This window comes from Callospermophilus lateralis, chromosome 12, assembly GCF_048772815.1.
Source record: "Callospermophilus lateralis isolate mCalLat2 chromosome 12, mCalLat2.hap1, whole genome shotgun sequence".
Classification (NCBI taxonomy): domain Eukaryota; kingdom Metazoa; phylum Chordata; class Mammalia; order Rodentia; family Sciuridae; genus Callospermophilus; species Callospermophilus lateralis.
The window spans coordinates 84570642-84592773 of record NC_135316.1 but is presented as its reverse complement, the minus strand read 5'-3'; the positions used below and the strand labels follow the sequence as shown (position 1 = coordinate 84592773).

The 22132-nt window shown below is 37.0% G+C and overlaps 1 protein-coding gene across 15 annotated transcripts in view; it reads left to right on the top strand.

The window, feature by feature from the left end:
* Positions 1–22132, top strand: part of Fry (FRY microtubule binding protein) — a 409821-nt gene that overhangs the window by 261459 nt on the left and 126230 nt on the right. For all 15 annotated transcript variants that reach the window (XM_076872110.1, XM_076872112.1, XM_076872111.1 and 12 more), the window contains 7 exons: positions 2373–2465; positions 2560–2658; positions 4608–4709; positions 13964–14067; positions 14551–14659; positions 16224–16310; positions 20383–20554. In XM_076872110.1, coding sequence (XP_076728225.1) covers positions 2373–2465; positions 2560–2658; positions 4608–4709; positions 13964–14067; positions 14551–14659; positions 16224–16310; positions 20383–20554 — 766 coding nt within the window. The remainder of the gene's footprint in view (positions 1–2372; positions 2466–2559; positions 2659–4607; positions 4710–13963; positions 14068–14550; positions 14660–16223; positions 16311–20382; positions 20555–22132) is intronic.

The following is a 22132-nucleotide window of genomic DNA, read 5'->3' as shown; positions in this document are numbered from 1 at the left end:
ATTTTAAAAAAAAATCAACCAAATCATATAGGTTTGATGTCTATCAACCTGAATTCATTATGGTGCATAGCAAAAAAAAAAAAAAAAAATTGTTACTAATAAGAACTTGGGAGAATCCATAGCTCTATTAAGAGTTTACAACTGGGCACAGTGGAGCATACCCATAATCCCAGCTGGTCAGGAGGCTGAGGTAGGATTGTGAGTTCAAAGCCAGCCTCAACAACTTAATGGGACTCAGTCTCTAAATAAAATATATTTTAAAAGGGTTGCTGGGGATGTGACTCAGTGGTTAAACACCCCTGGGTTTAATCCCTGGTACAAAAAAAAAAAAAAAAATTACAAAAACTTAGGTACCTGAAGGCATTTTTTTAATACTTCTGTAAATTAGATTTGGTACTCATCTTACTTGAGACTTTGGATATAGGAGTTACGAATGTAGATTGTACCATTCTATAATCAAACAGGCAGCTATTTAAAAGGCTCGTAATAAATATAGGAGAGGATGGGAGGAAACTGGAGCCCTCATGCCCTGCTAGTGTGAATGCAAAACAGCCTGGAAGCTCCTCAGGTACCCAAACGTAGAATTACCCAATGATCCAACAGTTCCACTCTAGGTATATAGTATATACCCAAGAAAAATTAAAATGTATGTTCACACATAAACTTGAACACAGATGTTCATAGCAGCATTATTCATTGTAGGCCAAAGTGAAAATAACTCAAATGTCTGTAAACCAATGAATGGATGAACAGAATGTGACATATCCATACAATAGAATGTACAAAATGTGGTATATCCATGCAGTAAAGTACTGATGCATGCTGCAAAATAAATGAACCTTAAAAATATACTTAGTAAAAGAAGCCAGGCACAAAAGCTCATGTAGAATGTGAATCCATTTACCTGAAATGTCCAGAATAGGCCTAGGACTTAGCATCAGAGTGGATGGAGAGGTAGAGAGTATCTGCCAAGGGGTACAGAGTTTCTTTGGGGGGCATTAAAAAGTTCTAAATTTGATTGTGGTGATGGATGGATGCACAACTGTTGATATACCAAAATCCAGTGAACTGAATACTTCAAATGAGTAAATTGCATAGTATACGAATCATCTCTCCATAAAGCTGGGACGTAGAGGGGTGGAGAGAGGGCAGATGGACACTGTGTGTCAGACTTCTTGGATTTAGATTGAAGAACCAGTACTTATCGGCTCTGTGACCTTAGCCAGTCACATTGTCCTTTTCATCCCAATTAATTCACCTAAAAGGTGCTGGTAATGACACTAACATTGAGGATTCTTCGTACATGATAATCACTTGGTGATTCTTATCTATTCTATCATTTTTATCCCACTTTCATATTAATAAATCATATGTGTCTGTACTTGGGTGACAACTTGATATATGCATACCTAGGCAAAAGGTAGCAAAAGAACCGTGATCCTGGGAACCATGAACTCCACTCTGTCTGGGGAAAACGGTCTCTCTGACTCCCAGGTTGGTATGGCCCACCCAGAGCAGAGGTTGTAATATGATGTTGTTAGACTGAGGACCTTAGCAGCTGTCCTTGCCGATCGTCTTCCCAACTGCAACTCTAATAAAGGGTGAGAGCTAATGTGGAAATTAGTATGTCATCAGATATGTGCAGCCTGGATTCTTGGATGGAAATAGGGCCTGGCAGAGTCCACAGGAAGCACTAGCAGAAGGCCTGGAGGAGAGAAGGCTGGCAGTGCTCAAGGAAGGCCTCCTTTCCTATAGGACAAGTCCCTGGGCAACCTGCGGAGACATCCTTGCTGTGGGAACCAAAGCCTTGTACCAGGTGGGGAAGGGAGGCATTCCAGACTTGCTGACGAAACCATCTGAATAATAAACACACCTAAAATGTCAGAGCAAGTAAACAGCTCTGCACCCAAGGCCATCCGGCACCGGGCCCAAAATCAGTTTACTGTCCCCAGCCTGTCTTCCCATGTTTTCCCTCTCTGGGGATCTGTGTTGGAGGCCCGGTCAAGGGTGCAGGCCCCCACACAGGGTAAGTGATCCACAGACACTTATTGGAAATGAATGACTGAACGAACCAGCCAGTGATCCAGAAGATAAATGTGGGCTTACTGGTTGTAGATGCTTTGCCCTTTCAGAAGAATGGCTTGAACTAGATATAGGAGGAAAGAGAGAAAACCAGCTTTGTAAAATGTCACTGAGGCCCTTGTAAACCTTTCGACTTGATACAAATGTCTGATCCAGTGATTTTTAAATAGTTTACAGAATAGGCTGGTGTTGGGACATACGATTAAGAGCTATTTACTGAAGTTTGCTTAAATACATTTTACATGTACTTTTCAATCAACTCTCCCTATGTCCTTCTTTCTTCTTTGTAGGAATGTGCCCATTATTTCCTTGAAGTCAAAGACAAAGATATCAAACATGCCTTGGCTGGACTCTTTGTGGAAATCCTTGTCCCAGTTGCAGCTGTGAGTTAGCCTTTCCTCTCTAAGAACTTCTTCAAACTGAATGACAGACTCAACAGTCTCAATAATAGAATATTCACATGCACTTCTGTTTCAGGCCGTTAAAAATGAAGTGAATGTTCCCTGCCTTAGAAACTTCGTGGAAAGCCTATATGATACCACTCTGGAACTTTCTTCTAGAAAGAAGCATTCCTTGGTTAGTATCTACGAGAAAATCCAAAACACAAACAAAACTGCAGAGATTGAAATTGCCAGGCAGAAATCTATTTGATTTGTAGAATCCTTGCATAAGAATGTCACAGATGGAAGAATTACCTATGACTGACTCCCTCATAAAGGCTTTCAAACTTTCGAGCTTACACTTATTATCAACTGTGAATCACGGTAGTAGAAGGGGATTTGACTGTGTCACCTCCGATGACCCTTCTGATTCTATGGATTCTGCTCTTTGTTTTTTAAGATTGGCTTAATTTGATTTTCGTTTAAATTTCCAAGGATTATTTTTTTCCCCCAATCCAAAAGCTAAAGTTTATGAAGTTCCTCTTCTCAATCCCCAGGATCCTGTATACTGGGTAATTCCTATCCTGACATTCAGGATCAGAATTGAAATAGGCAGAAAATCGAGATGGGAAATAGTGGCCCCCAGGCAAGGTTCTCTGCCGGCTGGGAAAGCAGTTCTTGGGGAGGGTTTTACTGAAAAGAAGCAGATTACCCTCCACAGTAAATAAAGCTCTGGTTTACAAATTGGCATGTAGTGTGCCAGGGCAATCACGCAGTCTGGAGGAAATAGGCTGTTTAGATGGCTGTTTAGATGGCTGTTTAGTAGGGTTGAGGCTAGTTTACAAGTATAGACACTGCTGAGCATGTTGCTTTTCTGGTAGTGATAACAAATTGGCTCATTTGTCCACATTCCAATGTCACTGTGACTAATTGATGCATTTTTTTTTTGAAGACCAGTGATTGGCATCAGAGTTGCATTCAATGGAAACAGTAGTTCAAAGCCCTTTAAAGCTAAGCTAATTTAAAGAAGAAGAAAAAATAAGTTAATGAATTGCCAAGCACTGCATCTCATCTCTGGCAATTGTTTCTTGCTAGTTCAAGTTAATAGATAAGCCAGTTATGCTTTTGTTTAAATCTTCGCCAGCCTGAGTTCTTTGGGAATCATAAAGGTATCTAAGATCTGGCTTAGAAAAATGGTAGTGAGTTCTGCATGTGTTTCTTGGGTGGCTGCCCATTAGCTTTTATGTCTTTAGTTGCTGTGGGAAATTGGCCCAGTTCGGCAGGAAAAGCACAGTAGCACCTCTGTTTATTTGGTCATAAGCAAATTCCTCTGTGGTTAAATTTGTCTTAGTGGAGTTTACCAATGTAATAACATTTCTTTTAGGAATCTTCCTTAATTCCAGGAGGATTGCATGCAAAAGAAAATATATATACCTACCTCTAAGACAGGGACAAACAAGTAGATATTTATAAGTGAAAAAGCCAGTAACATTTTCAAAATTAATGTGCCTTCCTGCTCTTTTATTTCCCCCCACCCCAAGATTGGCAATGACCTAAGATGGTGAGTTGTTAGTATCTTGGTTAGGATCCATGAGAAAATCCACAACAATGGTTTACCCATATAGTGACAGAAAGTAAATGTTCTCTTTTACTAGGTGTGGAAGGCCGGCTTGTCCTGCTCAGAGCTGCTTCATTATATATAGAAAAGTCATCCTTGGGCTGTGCTGAGCCCTGAGTTACTCCATTTTATAAAGCAGTAGTTGTCACTGTGGAGTGATTACTTGAGGGTATTCTTTTCAAGCCACATGACCGTAATCAGTTCGTCACTGTTCACTGCTCTCTGGGTAGGCAGCACATTTGCTGGGTATTTGTTTTCAAGGTTCCTAAGTGAAGACTACTTAAGTGAATCAGATTTCTCTGTTCTTATACATGAAGCGTCTCACTATACTTTATCCATAGTTCTAGATGATTCCATTCCCCGCATTATCAGAAAGTATCTGCAAAATGCCCACCTCCGCTGGACACCCAGTAGGCCTACTTATTCAAACCCTGATGGCAGAGGGAGATGGTGAAGTAATTGGTACAGAAAATATGTGTTACCTGATTCATTGAAATATCATTCTGTGATCTCGTCTTTCTTCTCAGGCCTTGTACCCCCTGGTGACCTGTCTGCTCTGCGTCAGTCAGAAGCAGCTGTTCCTGAATAGGTGGCATGTTTTTCTTAACAACTGTTTGTCCAACCTTAAGGTTAGTATTTGTCATCTGGACAAAAAAAAAAAAAAAAAATCCTTTACAAGAATTCACAATACAGTTCTCAGGCAGGTGTCTATGCTTCTGACTAGGGATAAGAGAAATCACTTCAGGTTTGGGGAAAATAAATCTGTTCCAATAAGGATCACTTTAAAGAAAATTAAATGCTGCTTTATATGCATTTTTGTCACATTTAATCTAAATAATATAAAAATTTAAAATGGCCACGTTTAGCCAACAGAAGCATGTGAATTGATTTCGGATGCTCACCTATCCCTCACGCATCCTTCTTCTGTCCCCTTCAGCCTGGGTAAATATTTTGGAAATAAAACTCCCTTCTATGGAAGGATTGACTTAGTGTCATTAGCATGCTATGCCATTAACATATGATGGACACATTTGTGTCTTTGGACAGTGTCAGAATTTATTAACAAGTTCTATCACTTTCATCAGCTTTAATACACTGAAAGTACTCGTGGTTCACTTAGTGTCATGAGCGAGGCAATCACAAGTTGTTGTTTTTATTTCATTCAACTTAATTACTAATATCTATAACATTCAAACCACACATCCTACTTTATACCATAATTTATATAGGAAGCAAATGTTCTCTTTTACTAGGTGTGGGGGGCAGGCTTGCCCTGCGCAGAACTATTCCATTGTGTATAGAGAAATAGTCCTTAGGCTGTGCTGAGCCCTGAGTTACTCCATTTTTATAAAGCAGTAGTTGTCAGTGTTGTGTGATTACTTGAGGGTATTCTGTCCAAGCCACATGACAGTAATCAAGTTGTCACTGTTTACTGCTCTCTGGGAAGGAGGGAGCACAGGTGCTAGGTGATACAAGGAATAAAAGTAGTGGTCCCTGAGACCAAGAAGCCTACAGGTAAAGCAGCCATAATGATTAGGTTTGAAATTGGCTTTATAGGTTTGAAATGGTAAACATCCTGTGTGTTTAGTGACCTATGATAGAAGGCAACTAAATGAAACCCCTCCGTGATAATAAGTGTAAATAGGAGGTATTCTTCACACTTGTTCCCGCTTGTGTTCAAAGTTGTGGTTCAGTATCTTTTACAGGTTTGACATTTGCTGCTTTCCAGTTTTAGAAAATACTTAGTTGTAAAATCTTGCATGTGCTTGTACATGTTGCCTCGTTTTGTGTTTTTCCTAAGACACTTTAATTTGGCAAAATGGTTAAGATTAATTATACTATTTTGGCCTTCACCATAATTACACAATAATCTGCATTAGAGCTGTTTTAAGCACCCACTATGTACTGGCTCTAAAAGCTGATTGTGAAATCCAAGATTAGAATCATTCATTTTCTTCAGAATGGCAGTGAAATATAATAGCAGTGGATAGAGAATGAAGCTTTTAAAGGACTCCTAAGACTGAAGTGCTTTTCAGAGTTATCAACTGTTATATAATGGCTGCTTTGAAGTATTTCGTTTGAGGATTTATCCATCTGCCCTGATATATGATTCTGAAGTGCAGCCCAATGCCATTTTTATTATTCGGTCTACTTTTAAGTATCCAGTTATTAATCCCATTTAATACTTTTTTTTTTTACATTTTGTACAGATAGAAAATAGCGCTTTTCTTCAAAACAAAGAGAAATAATTGAAAATGCTCATAGAGTGGCTTCCTGTATGTAGTATATATAATGTGATTGAATTCTGGCTAAAATTATGATATTTTGCATAATAATTTACTGCTATGGTTAAAAAGGCCAACTTTTTTAGCCCAACATTGTTTTTGAAACATAGCAGAGCATCTTACTTTGTAATTTACGTCCAAATTATAATACTATTTAAAGCTCTAATCTAAGCCCATCAGAGACTTAGTAAGAGGGGTTACAAACTGCCCCAGAGAGAAGTGGGTCTGGATTCTGACGGTATTTTCCTACACAAACATTGCACACATTAGAATTTCCAAAAAAGAGAAGCAATAAGTTCAGAAAGAGTATGTAAAATCAATGCTCTGAAGAGACTAAACCACATTCAAGAATTCAATTTCATTCATAAGGATTTTGTAGTGTCTTCTGTTTGTGAGGTGCTAGGGAAAGTACTGGAATTGGGAAGGATGGAGCAAGACAACTATATAAATCTAGATGTAGAACAAGAGCCCCCATCCTTGAAATGCTTAACATTTCATTGAGGAATATGTAATAAAGTTTCACATTGCAAGATGCAGACAGAGAGGGTTGTAACCTTGGGAGCAGGAGGATACCTGTACAGTTTGTACAAGTGTTGTACCTCATGGAGTGTGAAAGCAGTATTCATCAGGCAAAGTAAAGGCAAGAATGTTTTACTTTACGGGTAGTAAACTGTTGGAATTCACTGTCCAAAAGCCAAAGAGATAGAAAAAGATTGTTGATGAGTTACAAGCAGAATAAAATTGTATCTCATATTTAGAACTCAACCCAGTCAATATTTGAATGGGGCTATTTATAAACATCATTACTATATAAGAAAACTTTCCAGACCTCCTCATCCATCCTCAAGATACAAGAAATACCTGAAGGAAAACGAACCTGGCTTCAGAAGTGTTCTTGGTCTTGGATAGCTTCAGTATTTTATACCATTTAGAACCAACCAGAACCACTTCACAAGGGACAGCCAACACTTCCCCATATACACCTTCTGGCTCTCTTCCCCCACTTCCTTTCCCATCTCTTCCACCATACACTTCAGAATGATGAACCTAGTGTTCACATCCCCCATGTTGAACTTGATGGCCATCTTTGATGGCTTCTGCAGTGGGGAGTGGTCAAGGTGGCAGCGTGACCTAAGCAGAGGAGAGGTATGTAGGACAACAGCCTCATGCTTTCCAGTAAACAAGCTTCTCAGATTCAGGTCTAGTTTGGGGTCCTTGCCCTGGTTCATCCTCAGCATGAGACTGACTTTAGCCTGCTTTGGGAGCACAGACCTGAATTCTTTAACGTTTAACTTGGTCAATCATATAATAGCAACATGCCATTGTAAAGTGTTAAGAAATTTATGGCACCTTCTCACCAAGACATTCACGTCTTTTAGGAATTCTTGTCCATGGTAACCAATCCTGTTTTATGTCAGAATTTAAACATATTTTATTTTTAAAATGACACATTCCCTTCATATCGTCCAGATACCTAATTCTGAAAAAGGAAATATATTTTAAGAACTTGATTTAATAATACTGTTAAAACATAATATTTATTTCATTCACAACTATGTACTAGTTTCTTGTCCTTCAAAAGTAGATGTAATTACATGAGAATTTTTAATTTGTTTCCTTTTATAAAAATGAATATAATATATCAGTGAGGCCTGGGTTATAAAGAAAAAAAACATAAAAGAATCATAATAAAGAAATATACTTTATTATATGGTCTCTCATTAATCAAAGATCTTTTAAGAACCAAGAGAATGGTTGTCATGTGTGTCATGGGAATGTCACATGCGTTTGTGGATGTTATTTCTGTTTTTTCTAAAAATCATGCTTAGATAGCAACACTTACTAAAGGTAGACCTTAGTAATCCTAGTTTCATAGTAAAACCAAAGTATAAAACAAGAAATGATTCTGCTTTTGTCTCAGTTGCCACTTGTTCTAGAATTTGAATTTATTGATTTATTCAGTCCATCAGTTGGCTGGCAGTTCTTTTCAAGTAGTCTAGCAGGAGCTGTCCTAGATACTGGGAAAATATGATGAATAAGACAATAATACTACCTGCTCTCTCTCTCTCTTTTTTTTTAAATATTTTTTAGTTGTCCATGGACCTTTATTTATTTATTTTATGCATTTATATGTGGTCCCGAGAATTGAACCCAGTGCCTCACACATGCTAGGCAAGCGCTCTACCACTGAGCCACAACCCCAGCCCTAGTTACTCTCTTAAACCTTGCACTTTAGTAAAGGAGACAGATAATAAGTAAGTAAATACATGCATGAGAACAAAAACCTTGGTGATAACTGCTCCAAAGGAAATCATATAAGATGTTATGATAGAGAATGAGGAATTTAGGTAGGGCAGGAAAGGGAAATTCAGCAAGGTATTTTGATTTCCAGTAAGAACCCCAAACAAGTATTGTTGCCATAAATAGGATAGAAAATTGATGAATTGTCTTTTATTCTTAATATATATTTGTGTGTAGCAACCTCAATGATGCTTAAAAATAGTTTTGGAGCTGGGGTCGTGGCTCAGCGGCAGAGTGCTTGCTTCGCACGTGCGAGACCCTGGGTTCCATTCTCAGCACCACATAAAAATAAATAAATAAAATAAAGATATTGTGTCCAACCACAACTTAAAAAAAGATAGTTTTGAGGAATTTTCATATGATAATAAGGTTATTAATGACATCTTTATAAATGAAGACATTGAACAATATTAAAGATTCCATAACTATTACCTGAATGGTTCAAAAAGTAAGGCATTTGCCTTAAAATGAAGGCTATTCTCTTTGTGAATACCAAATTTAAATATCATAGTATTAGGTAGTTTAAATATTAGTTTTCAGCATGTGATTATTCTGCTTAATTTTAACTTTATTTCTATAATTTTGTGAAAAAAATCTCATTTTTGGATGAAAACATCTTATTCTTATACAACCATTGAGTGAAAACATAATATCCATAAATTATTGGTATAAGAATGTTAGAGATTATCACAAATTTCGACAGTATGTTATTTGAGTAATATGTAGTGATCAAAGGGCGTGAATTATGATCCAAGTAAAATGATTCAAGTATCCTAAAGAAATGTTCAAACAAAGGAGATTACTATGATGTACAAATTAATATAACAAAGAAATAGATTTATTTAAATAGTTTTAATTGAAATGGGATTTAAAACCAGAAGTATAGCAAGATCGTTAAGATGACTTAAATTGTTTATCCATGAGTGTCAATAGGTTTTTACCTTCTTAAACACAAGGATCTCTAAGGAAGCCCGTTATAAAATATAACTTCCTAAAACCCACCTTCAGAGGTTCTGGTTCAGACTGTCTAGGTGCTGCCCAGGGATCTGGGTATTTAGAAGCAGCCAGATGACCTGGTGACAATGGTTGGCTGATAGACCTTGAGAAACACTGGTCTGTACCAGTGACCCTATCAGCAGCCAACTCTTTGGTGAATTCAGCTCACCTTGTTTCTTACCAATTCCAAATTGCTTTAACTACATTAAAAGCAAAACTTAAAGAAGGTGGGCATGTCATTAAAAAGGTGAACATGTCACACGAAGTCAATGGCACTGAGGTGAGAAGCACCTGTCCAGGGAAGGTGTAGTCTGCCCTAATGCCCACTATCTTCCTGAACAATTATATTAACAAACCTTGACGGCATAATTAATATATAAATTAATTGTTAATTAATTAATGGAGACACAGATTCCAACCAAAAAAAAATGGTTCTTTGATCTTGAAGTTGAAATCTTTGATACAGAAATCAGTGATATGCTAAAAATGTCTATATTCTCAAAATAAACATCAAGCACCTATTATGTCATTGTGTTAGGGGCTAAGGGAATTAAACAGACAATGAGGAAGCGTTCTGAATGTCTTCAAGTAGAAACAAGCTATTAGGTCCCAATAGAGTATTTGAGCAATTCTCTATAATATGGGATTTCTTTATGGAATTTGGACATTGTCCAGTAGGTTATTAGAAGCCAATGATGGACTCTAAATTTTTTAATTAAATAATCATGTTTGCATCTTAATATTATTTTTACAGAGAACAAAAGAAGGACAAGGAAGCCACTTTAGGAGGCAATTATAGCAGTCAGTGATATCACCCTGAAATGCTACAAGTCAATTACCAGTACTTAATCCACCAGCAAAACAAAATAATAACCTCAGCCACATTGCTCTTTGGCCTCTCTGGGAGCACCAATAGTTAAGAATGAAAGAACACAAATCACAATAAGCCATAGCAAAAAAGGTGGGAGGGAAAGACAGGAAACATGTTTGAAAGAAATTAAAGTTAACAGAAGACACTTACGTGAATCATTTTAGAGATTTCGGTTAAGGTCTGCAGTGAAATTGGGATGATACGTGCCCTTCCACATCATGATTCACAATTGAGATAATGTGCATGAGAGAATTTTAAATGATGTATTATGCAATTTGAAAATACTTCTACATATACTAAGAAAGGAAAATGTATAAGTGAGAAGACATTTCTGCTAGAACAGAAGCTCCCCAAGAACAGGATGGCATTTCCCTTGTTTACTGCTGGATTCCTGGTACATAACAAAACAGTTTGGGCAGGCAGAGTGTTATATTCCTCTATGCATTTACTTGTTTAACTCTCATACCTCACCTCTGAGATAGATAGGTTTGTCTTTTGCATCCCAGACAGGAAAATTCAGACAGAGAGCTGAAGGAGCTTCCCCAAGGCTGGCCACACAGCTATTAAATTGTAGTCAGGACAGGTTCAAACCCAGTCTATGTGTAGAGTCGGTTTTTAACTACTAAGTACACTAGAGACATTTACTGATTTGGAGCAACTGGAAGAACATTCAGAATACCTGAAATTTTTTAATGAGAGAAAAGTTTAAATGCAGTATTACCTAGTTTGAAGTTCTGTTAAGTAACTGAAACATTTGATGAATGATACCTATTATTATTAGACCAAAAAAAGAAAAGAAAAGAAGAGAAAAACACTTTTCTTCTAAATGCATACTTCTAAAAAGCCAAGTTATTTTTTTCTGGAGATAGACAAGTAGTTATCAAGTTTACTTGGAATGGTAAGCATGCAGGAACATCTAGAAAACCCCTAAAAAGAAAAAGAATTCAAAACCACAATGGACATGGGGCTGGGTTGTGGCTCAGTGGTAGAGTGCTCGCCTAGCATGCATGAGGCACTGGGTTCGATCCTCAGCACCACATAAATGTAAAATAAAGATATTGTGTCCACTTAAACCTAAAAAATAAATATTTTTTAAAAAACCACAGTGGACAATGCAAGGTAATTCATACAAGACATTAAAATACATAAAATTTTAATAATTAAACTAATATCACATTAGCACTTGAAAAGACAAATAGAACAACAATCACAAGGATAGAAACCAACCTAAATGCATATGAAAATTTAGACTTTTAGACTAATGACCATGGTAAAAGTTACTTTTAGATTACATAGACATAAGAAATTGACCTTCCCTACATCTAAGAACTAATCACTGTAGTCTTTCCCATAGCATTTATTCATGCCCCATCTTTATTCAGTAATAGTTTAGGAATAGTATAGGATAAATTTTATCTCTAAACAGTTATGAGCACTCCCCAAATTATCCACTCTGAGAAGAAAATGGGTAGAACTCTGTGAGGCTAAGACTGGCACAGAAAGACTGTTTAGCAAGCAGTTATTGATTTCCTGTAGAATGGCAGAAATACTAATAGATGCCAGGGATAATTAGATAATAATGTATCCCGTCAGAAAACCCACCACTTCCAGAGGTTGACATTTAAAAAGGAAATTAAAGACTACACCGGAGGTATATGAGGTCAGGGGACACTCAGGAGAAAATAATTAGTTTTGTTTTCTTTTTTTGTGGTGCTAGGGATCCAAACCCAGGGCTTTGTGCATGCCAGGCAGGGAGGGGCTCTATCATGGGTTAACTGACACTCCTCCTCCACAGCCCTCTTTTTAATGAGATGGGCTCCAGGACATCAGGAAGGAACGGAGAAGGCTACCTGAAGGAGAGCCATTCAGACTGACCTGGAAAAAGAACAGGGTTTACTAAGAAGAAAAGGATGTGGTGGGGAGAGGGGCACCCCTGACATGGAAATGGAAGGAGCCTAGCAGGAGTCTGAGGAGCTTGTAGTTTGAGAATAACAGGATGGGAAGCAAGAAAGATCGATTAGGGCCAGATATTGACTGGGCAGCTGTGCCGTGCACACAAATGTTAACTCGATCCTACAGGCATTGGGAAATGCCCAATTTGTAATTAATAAATTACAGAGGATTATAATCCATATTTGATAGGAAAGTGCAATGGGGAACCTCCGCAGGAAGACAGGAGGTTCCAGCAGCTCAGCCCCAGGTGACAAGAGCTAGAGGCTGAACTGCAGAAGTGGCCATGGAGAGGATGTCAAGTTCAAGAGACATTTTGTGGATAAAACCCACAGAACCAGTTGAAAGGGTGGAGTGAGCCTCTGAAATGAGGAATGAAGGTGATGTCCACTAGATGATGGGATCCCTGCCCTCCTCTCCTGCTGATTAGTCTTTGCCTGGATGCCCACCGCTGCCACATCAAGAGGTCTGCCTGCCTCGGCTTCATTCCCCACACTCCAGACGTGGAATTTCCTGTCTCTGTGATCTCAGGGCTCCCTGTCGCCACCGTGAGATGCCTGATCCCCTCCTGGAAGTTTACCTTATGTGTTTCCTGCCTTTCTCTCAAGCCTCACCAGCCACTGCTCCTTCGCCCAGCTTCCCTACCCTGGTCTTAACTAGCAAATGTCCCAAGATCCTAAATATGACCCCACTCAGTCAGCTCTCTTAGCTTCCATGTGCTGTTGCCTCTGCTTAAAAAGTTCTCCTCCCACCCTTGTTTTTACTCCTTTCAAAGTTTCTAATGCCAAGCAGCAACTCACATGTTTGTCGAATGGATGATTGAGAACATGGATGGATTTAAACTTCTTCCGAGTTTCATCTGCTCCTGGAAAACCTATCCCAACTGCTTTGTTGTCTCTCTCTACCCTGTTGCCACCAGTTTTAATACTGTCCTAGAGTTGACTAGTTATTACCTATCACCCATCTCCCATTGTCTGGGAGCATCCAAAGAAAACAATAAACTTTTTTTCTATATATTCCAGATTATAGCCTAGTTCCTAATACACATTAATGTCAATAAATATAGGGGGTTAATCCGTTAGGATGGGGACAGAAGAGGGAGAGGAATAAAAGCAATAGCAATGTTTAAAAGGACCTAATAATGGCAAGAACAGATTGCTTCTACTGTTGTTACTACAAGAATCGGGTTTCCTGGGCAGGAGAGAGAAGGCAGTCTTTTTTGAGTGTGCGCTTTGGTAAAGGAGAGAATGATGTGACTCCCCCCAGAATGACTGTTCCACCATCAGGGCCATTTGGATTTTTTCTCATGGATTGTTTAGTCAATGAGCATTGAAGGACAAATACCCCATGAGTCCCAGATGATGGAGTGTGTGCCTTGCAGGGACCTTGCCATCCAACTGGGCCTGTCTTTCCCAGACATTCAGAGAATCAAGTCTAGACATCACTAATCAGCAATGTTGCATTTTGGTTTTTGTTGTAGAATAAAGACCCCAAAATGGCTCGAGTGGCCCTGGAATCTCTCTACAGATTACTGTGGGTTTACATGATTCGAATTAAATGTGAGAGCAACACGGCTACTCAGAGGTAAGGAGTTGGCTTGGATTCCTGTTGACCATGTCATAGCGTTAACAATTGTGCCCACATTACTCAGCCCAAGGAATGTTTTCGGAGGCTGTTTTCTTTTATTGCTGCCTTTCCTAACCCAGCCAGAAGCCGTTCAGAGCAGACAGTTTCTGAAAGATCTAAGTCCGAGAGTATTTTCAGACCTTCCTTCGTCCTTGGTTTGGCAGCCATTACTGAAACTCCAGCCTCTACCAGGATAGACAAGTCCTACTTCCAGGATTGCATTCACCACTTTAACAAAGAAAACAGCCGTAATTTTCTAACTGCCCTTAGTTTTCCAAAAATAAATTTCATAGAATAATTATGCTAATGGAAAAGGATGAGGTGGTTTGTTTTTCTGAATTCTCTGATACTTAGATAAGATGAAACATCTGCCCTTTTCCCTTAAAGAACTGGAGCTCAGCCAATCTTGCTTGTTTTCTCTTTTCCCCCCTTATTTTCCAGCCGACTTATAACCATCATCACAACACTTTTCCCCAAAGGGTCCCGCGGTGTGGTGCCAAGGGATATGCCTCTGAACATCTTTGTGAAAATCATCCAGTTCATTGCTCAGGTAATGGAGAAGTTTCTGGCAGTGAGAATCTTCTAATTGCTTTTAAGCAGCCAGGCTCTTTCTTATGAAGTACTAAAAGATGCAAAGTCTCCAATATCCTACATGTTCCTACTTTTCTGAAGGTTTTAAGTGTTTTCACACATACCGTATTCTTTCACAAATTGTGAGATCAGTATATGACGTATTTTCAGCATCTGGCAAATAAAAGAAATTGAGAGACCAAGTCTAAATGACTAATCTGAGGTCATAAAGTCTGTTAGTAAAAATGTCTCTTGACTTCTCTGTCCCTGTTTTTCCTCTGCTCTGCATTCTAAAAGAATCAAAGAATCCAATGTTTGGAGGAAGTATTTTTTTTAAGACAATTGAAATTTGTGGAGTAAGTTAATAATGTTCTAACTTTTGTCTGTGAAAAAAGAATATTAACATTTGTTAAGGAAATTTATTCATTGCCAAAAACCGTTCTTGTACTTTACATACGCTACTTTACTTTAAAACTAGGTCCAGTCATATTAAACACAATTTTTAATATGTAATTTACTATTAACTATTTAGAACTAAGATTTTGACTCTTTTCTTGTTATTGTTGTTGTTATTTGTTTGTTTCTTTGTTTTGTTTGTATTGGAATGGAACTGAGGGCTTCACACATGCTTAGTTCATACTCTTCCTTTTAACTATATCCTCAAACACAACTTTTACTTTATAAAACACTTATAGGTTGATGGTCTTACAACTTTGACCTCCTCATGATTTACAGAGGAATACAAAAAGACTTATTCCAGTCCCTTGAGCCAGCCCTTTTAATCTCAAACAAGTCAGAGAACACCTTTTTTCTCAGTTTCTGTATCTCTAAAATGGGAATGAAAATGCTTGCCCAGTATGTCTCAGAATTGTGTAGATCAAAGGAAGCCATAGACAATAAAATAATGTAACTTTTCTACATATATTTATGAGGTGGTTGACAATGTGCTTTGATTATTCAGGAATATATTGTATAAAATGACCATGTCGTATCTTAGTAGCCACTATCTCAAATTACTAGAATCTCACTGACATGGTCTTATTTAAATAACCTTAATATGTTTTGTTAATTATTCTTCTTACTTATAGAATTATTTGCTATAATATGAACCAAAAGATATTAGAGAATGGAGGAAAATGGTCATCTTGCAGCCAGATCATAAAAATACAAGAAGTTACCAGCAGTTGCAGTATGAGTAGGAATAATTTGACCTGTTTCTAAGTTCAGACACCAAGTGTTTTGATTTTTGTTCTGTGTCATCAGTCATTTTGTGCTTTCAGAGCTAATTCCATCTCTTATATAATGAAGGTGTTCTTGCACAGCAAGCAAAAGCAGAAGCAGCTCTGCCAGCAGCTCAGATGGGCATGATCTTCCCCCAGGGATTCTCTGTGATCCATAAAACTAAGCAGTACCCCTTTTTTCTAGTAGCCACCTGTTTGGTACATATGATGAAAATAACCATTTCATGTTAAATGTGCACTTCAACATTTTTATATTGTTTTGTGTGGTTTTTATTTTATTTTATTTTTTTTTGTTCTCTCCAGGAACGTTTAGATTTTGCAATGAAAGAAATCATTTTTGATTTTCTTTGTGTGGGAAAACCAGCTAAAGCTTTCAGTCTCAATCCAGAGGTATGAATGATCCTTTCATGTACTTCTAACAAAGCATGCATTCACAGAGTCATACCTTTGCTTTGCAACATTGGGGAACAGGATGAGGGATGATTTCTCTCAAAAGTCTTATATTTGTTTCTCTGCATGTCCAGATTCAAATAATGGGGATTCAGAAGTAAAATTTTGCATGAATAGATTTAGAATGATGAAAGGTTTTTGTGCTACCTTTCATTATACAAGTATTCCGGTTATTTTATTTAGAAAAGTAAATGCTTTTACTTAGAACTATGTTGATGCAGATTAACAAATTTAGTATTTGGAAGAAATAAAACAGAGAGGAACAAATACATGTAATGAAATGTCATAAAATCTAGTGAAATTAAATAATATGTGAGCATATTTTCTGTGACAGCACCTCTGCTCAAGGGTGAGGCAGATTGTGGAGATGAGTCCAAAGTGGATGGACTTGGATTCAGAATGGGTATAATGTGGAGTCAGGGCTATGCAAATGAATAGCACACTTACACTTTCAAAAACACCATCAGAAATATGGCAAGCTACCTCTGCAAAGTCCTTTTCCTATAAGATTATAGAAGGAATACTGGACCAGAAGCCAGCACAGCTTGGGTTTGACACTTGCCACCAGCACTGATGCTTTTATTAGCTATGTGACATTTACTTCTCTGAAATGGACAAAATGCTTTTCTATCACACTTCATAAAACAGTGATACAAGAAGAGTGCATCACAAACTACAAAGGAAGAAAGGGGGAAAGAGGAAAGAAAGAAGAAAATTGTATATCATACATTTTTTTAAAGATTATTTATTATACTGTTCAGCTCCTTTATTCTATCAGTGGGAAAAGAGGCCCAGAGGATAAACATAGGAAGCTTTTTAGTAGCAGAGGGATCACCGTATCTCCATGCTCCTTCCCACCACACCTTGCATTCTATTCCTGATACTAAAGTTGCACATGTCTAGCAACAACGGGAAGTCCAAAAATGGGAACTTCTGTCTGGTGGCTAATGAACTGGCATGTTACCAGAATGACTGCAGCCAAGGTCTGCAGGCCCGGGTGAGGGGTCAAAGCACAGCCTTTTGGCTGAATGGAGGTACAGGGCTAGGGTAGAGTCTTTGCTTGCTGCAGACTTTCTCAACATATTATTTTCTTAGTATTCATATCTCTACTGTTTTAACAATCAGTTCTCAGAATTACTGGGTTACTTGTCTTAAAAGAACATGACATACTCCCAGCTACTTGAGAGGCTGAGGTGGTTGGTCACATGAGCTCATAAGTTCAAGACCAACCTGAGTAATATGGTGAGACCATGTCTCAAAAGGAAAAAAAAAAAAAAAGAAATGTTAAAAGCTACTATTATCTATAAAACTTATACTTGATTTTTTTCTCGAACATCTTGTTCAGTTATTTAATCTCTCTGTATGATGAATACTTGAAATTTTAGTTTTAAAGTAAAATACCAATAAGAGAAAATATTGGGATATTGTCTTCCACATCTTTTGATCTTACAGGATTATGGAACAGTTTATTTGTTAGTAATTTGTGGTTATAAGGCCAAAGGCACACTCATGAGCCTCCTCAAAAGCAGACATAGGATGTGTAACCGATGTGATGCTGCAATCTGTATACGGGGTAAAAATGGGAGTTCATAACCCACTTGAATCAAAGTGTGAAATAGGATATGTCAAGAACTATGTAATGTTTTGAACAACCAACAATAAAAATTTTTAAAAAAAGCAGACATAGGATTAGAATAATCTATGAAGCAGTTGTCATTCATTTGATAAAATATGTTATAGGGCAGTTTCTCCAGAAACATATCCTGATTAGGTCTTAAGTAATATTTGGGAAATAGCTCGTGGAACAAAGCCCAGATATCTAAAGAGTTATCATACCATAAAACACATCACACCACTACTCAGCAGTTAGATCATTTCCAGGTAAATGTCTTGCTGTAGTTTGAACCTAGGTAACTTCCTGTATGTCCCCTTATCCTCGTGAGAACTTGTTTATCTGTGAGAAGAGCAGCTGGGTCATCAATTTCTCTAACTTTTGCCTTAATCTAAAATAACATGGGACTGGAGGTCCTACCTACTGTTAGAGGCAAGAAATAAAAGGCAAATAAATTGGAGATGAAGATAGAATGTTGTCTTCTTTCACAGGCAACATGACTATCTATGTAGAAAATTCCCAAGAACCTACAGAACCCCTGCTAGAATTAATAATTGATTTTAGGAAGTTTGCATGATAGATAAATGAACCAATGGATTTGTGTTTTATAGTAGTGAACAATTGGAAATTGAACAGTTTGCAATAATGCAAATTATTTATCCAATTAATTCCAAAAAAATTCTTAGCAGTAAAACTGACAAAATACATAAAAACTACAAAATGTTGAGAGAAATCAAAGATGAACTGATTAAGTGAAGAGAAATATTGATTGTAATAGACTTATAGACTTGGTGTTGTCAAGAGTTCACCTGTGCCCAAATTGATCTATGTAAACTATAATGCCAATAATAATTCCAGTTAAAATTCCTGTAGCTTTTTATGAACAAGCTGATTTTACATTTTATATAGAAAAGCAACTAGAATAACTAACATAATTTTGAAAAAAAGGGAATAAAGTTGGAGCACTAGTAAGCATGATCTGATCTTAGAATTTTTATAGGTTATACAGCAGTCACTTACCCACGTGATATTGGCAGAAGGATGACTATAAAGACCCAATGATCAGAATAGAAAAGCCAGAAATAGACCCATATATAAATGGCCAGTTTATTTTCATTGACAGATCTAAGTTACTTCAATGGATAAAGGATAGTCTTTCCAATAAATTGGACAATTGGAAATCCACCTGCAAAATAATGAACTTCAACCCATAAATAAGTCTATAAACAAAAATGAACTCAAAATGGATCATAAATTTAAAGGTAAAATCCAACACAATAAATATTCCGGAAAAAAAAAAGATTTTAAGAGAAAAATCTTTGTCACCTTCAATTGTGCAAAAATTCCTAAGACGTGAAACTCATAAATTATGCAAGAAAATGTTAGTAAATTGAACATTGCCAAAAATGTTTAAAAGATCTACCCTTAAAAAAAAAAAAAACACTTAATGAAGTGGAGAGTCACAGATTGGAAGAAAACATTTGCAAAATTTATATCTGACAAAGGACTTTTTCCAGACTACATAAAGAATTCTTATAATTCAATGGGAGTAAACAACCCAATTTTTTAAATGCACAAAATAAAAAGACTCTTCATCAAAGAAGAAATACAAATGGCTTATGGAAAAATGTTCAGTGTCCTCTATCATTAAGCAAATGTAAAACTAAACACCACAATGAGATGTGCTGGGAAGGGTGCAGAACAACTGAGTCTTTCACTCTGTAGTGAGAATGCACTGTGGAGAGCAGGTGTCTTGCCAGGTCATCTTTCAGAACCAATATTTTGCCTTACCTAAGCCTAAGACAGGTAACAGTCTGGCCCAGGATGGCCTTTCTTCTTATACACCCCCTTGTTTTAGTAATAGGTTCCATAACATTGCTAAGTTCTTAAAATTTGTTCTCAAACTGGCTGGCCTTCGTGAATCAAAAATCAATTTGATTTTTGATTCAGAATAGGTGATATTCATTTTGTGGTTCACATTTGGAACTCTGAATGCTTCACTCCATCTTTGTGAATTAACATGTGTGGTATCTCTCTCCTTCTAGAAAGCATAGGGCTTTTTGTTCACCTCAGTTTACCTCAGTTGCAGCAGCCCCACAGGATGACCATCTATCCCTCTGTGGTACACTCTGCCCTCCCTTGAACAAAATGGTTTGTAACCATCTCAAACATGCCCTCCAAGTTCAATGAAAGCCTTCCCATTTGTTTTCTTATAATGTAGCAACAGCCATGGAAACAATATTTTTATAGGTGTGGCCTATGTTCTTATGCCTTTTAATCTATTTTCCCATACTGACCTAGATTGAAAACCAAGCAGACTTTCTCTGAAAGACAGATGGTGTAATTCACTGCAGAACCTGGGCCTTTCTTTTTTTCTCATGGATGCATTATTCCTCATAGAGAATGAACATTGGTTTACGGGCATTCTTGGTAATAGCTGACAGCCTGCAGCAGAAAGATGGGGAGCCTCCCATGCCAGTTACAGGAGCTGTACTCCCTTCTGGAAACACATTGAGAGTCAAGAAAACATACTTGAGTAAAACGCTAACTGAAGAGGAAGCCAAAATGATAGGTAGGTGTCAAGCCTGTTAGAACGGGGGTGAAGCATTTAAAATCACTCACTATTAGATACTTACCTTTAATGAGGAGCACTTAAAAAAAACAAAAAACTTTGTAAAAGTAACAGATGAGACATTGCAGAGTTAATTGTGTTGATGAATTCATGCTGCTTTTTGTTTTACTGCCCTTTAAACTTTTTAGAACTTCCTGGTAAATATTTTGCCCTTCACATGTTGAGTTTTATGTGAATCTTTTCAAACCTCTAATATTGATTATCCACATTATACAGTAGATTTCTAAGAAATCTGTGTGCTTTGGTAAATAATCTTCTTTATAATTCATTCATTCACTTTCAGACTACATTTTTTTTATTTTTTAGTAATGTTGTCTAATTTATATTTTAAACATACCACATTCTACAAAAAGCCATGTTCTATTGTAAATCTAATCTATATGAGCTTAGTTTCTTTTAAATTTAGCTATTTTAATCCAAAGAGATGAATATTCACACTTGCTTATTTCTTATTAAATACCCAAATTTAGAAACCTACTACAAACTTTTTAAAGGTAGTTCCTGGATTCCAAAGATATAATGGAAATATGTACAGCAGTTTTGTTGCTTTATACTATCTTAATTATGTAATGCTTAAATGAGTTCAAAAGACTTAATGCATGAGAAGTAGTAATTATTTCATTAAAGTACAGTTATTTGCTTTCCATTTTTATATGTGTATTGTGAATATATGTAAAATATGTAATATGTATATATTAAATGTACATAAATGTAGCTATATGTACATATTTGTTTTCCACTGTAGGACATTGACACTGTTTAGTGAGAGTAATAACAAAATGACTAAAATATATTTTCTTTCACTTTAAAATTTATAATATGAAGTCTCATTTTATTTTGCTACAAATAGAACTAATACATATATTTTAGAGAACAATCTGAAGTTAGTAAAATCTTAAACCAAAATAAGAATTGGCCTTTATTAATGTAATCACTAGTGATGTTGGATTTTCTTACGCTAACCAGAAACTTAAAAATTCAAAATGTGAGCCTGGCACAGTGCTGTACACCTATAATCCCAGTGGCTCAGGAGGCTGAGGCAGGAAGATTGCGAATACAAAGTCAGCATCAGCAACTTAGTGAGAACCTAAGCAGCTTAGCAAGGGCCTTAGCAACTTAGCACGACCTTGTCTCAAAATTTAAAAGAATTTTTTTTTAAAAGGGGTGGGTGTAGGGTGAGGATGTGGCTCAGTGGTTAAGTGCCCTGGGTTCCATCCTTGGTTTAAAAAAAAAAATCAAAATGTGTATTTCCTTGTTTGTTTAACTCTGCTGGAAAATACTTCCTATTGAAGTATTATAGTTATTATTATTTCTAATTTGTTATTTATGACAGCAGAATGCATTACAATTCATAGTACACATATAGAGCACAATTTTTCATATCTCTGGTTGTACACAAAGTAGAATCACACCATTCATGTCTTCATATATATACTTAGGGAATAATGTCCATCTCATTTCACCGTCTTTCCTACCACCTACAGTTATTATTAATTTAATGTAAATGATTATTTGGTG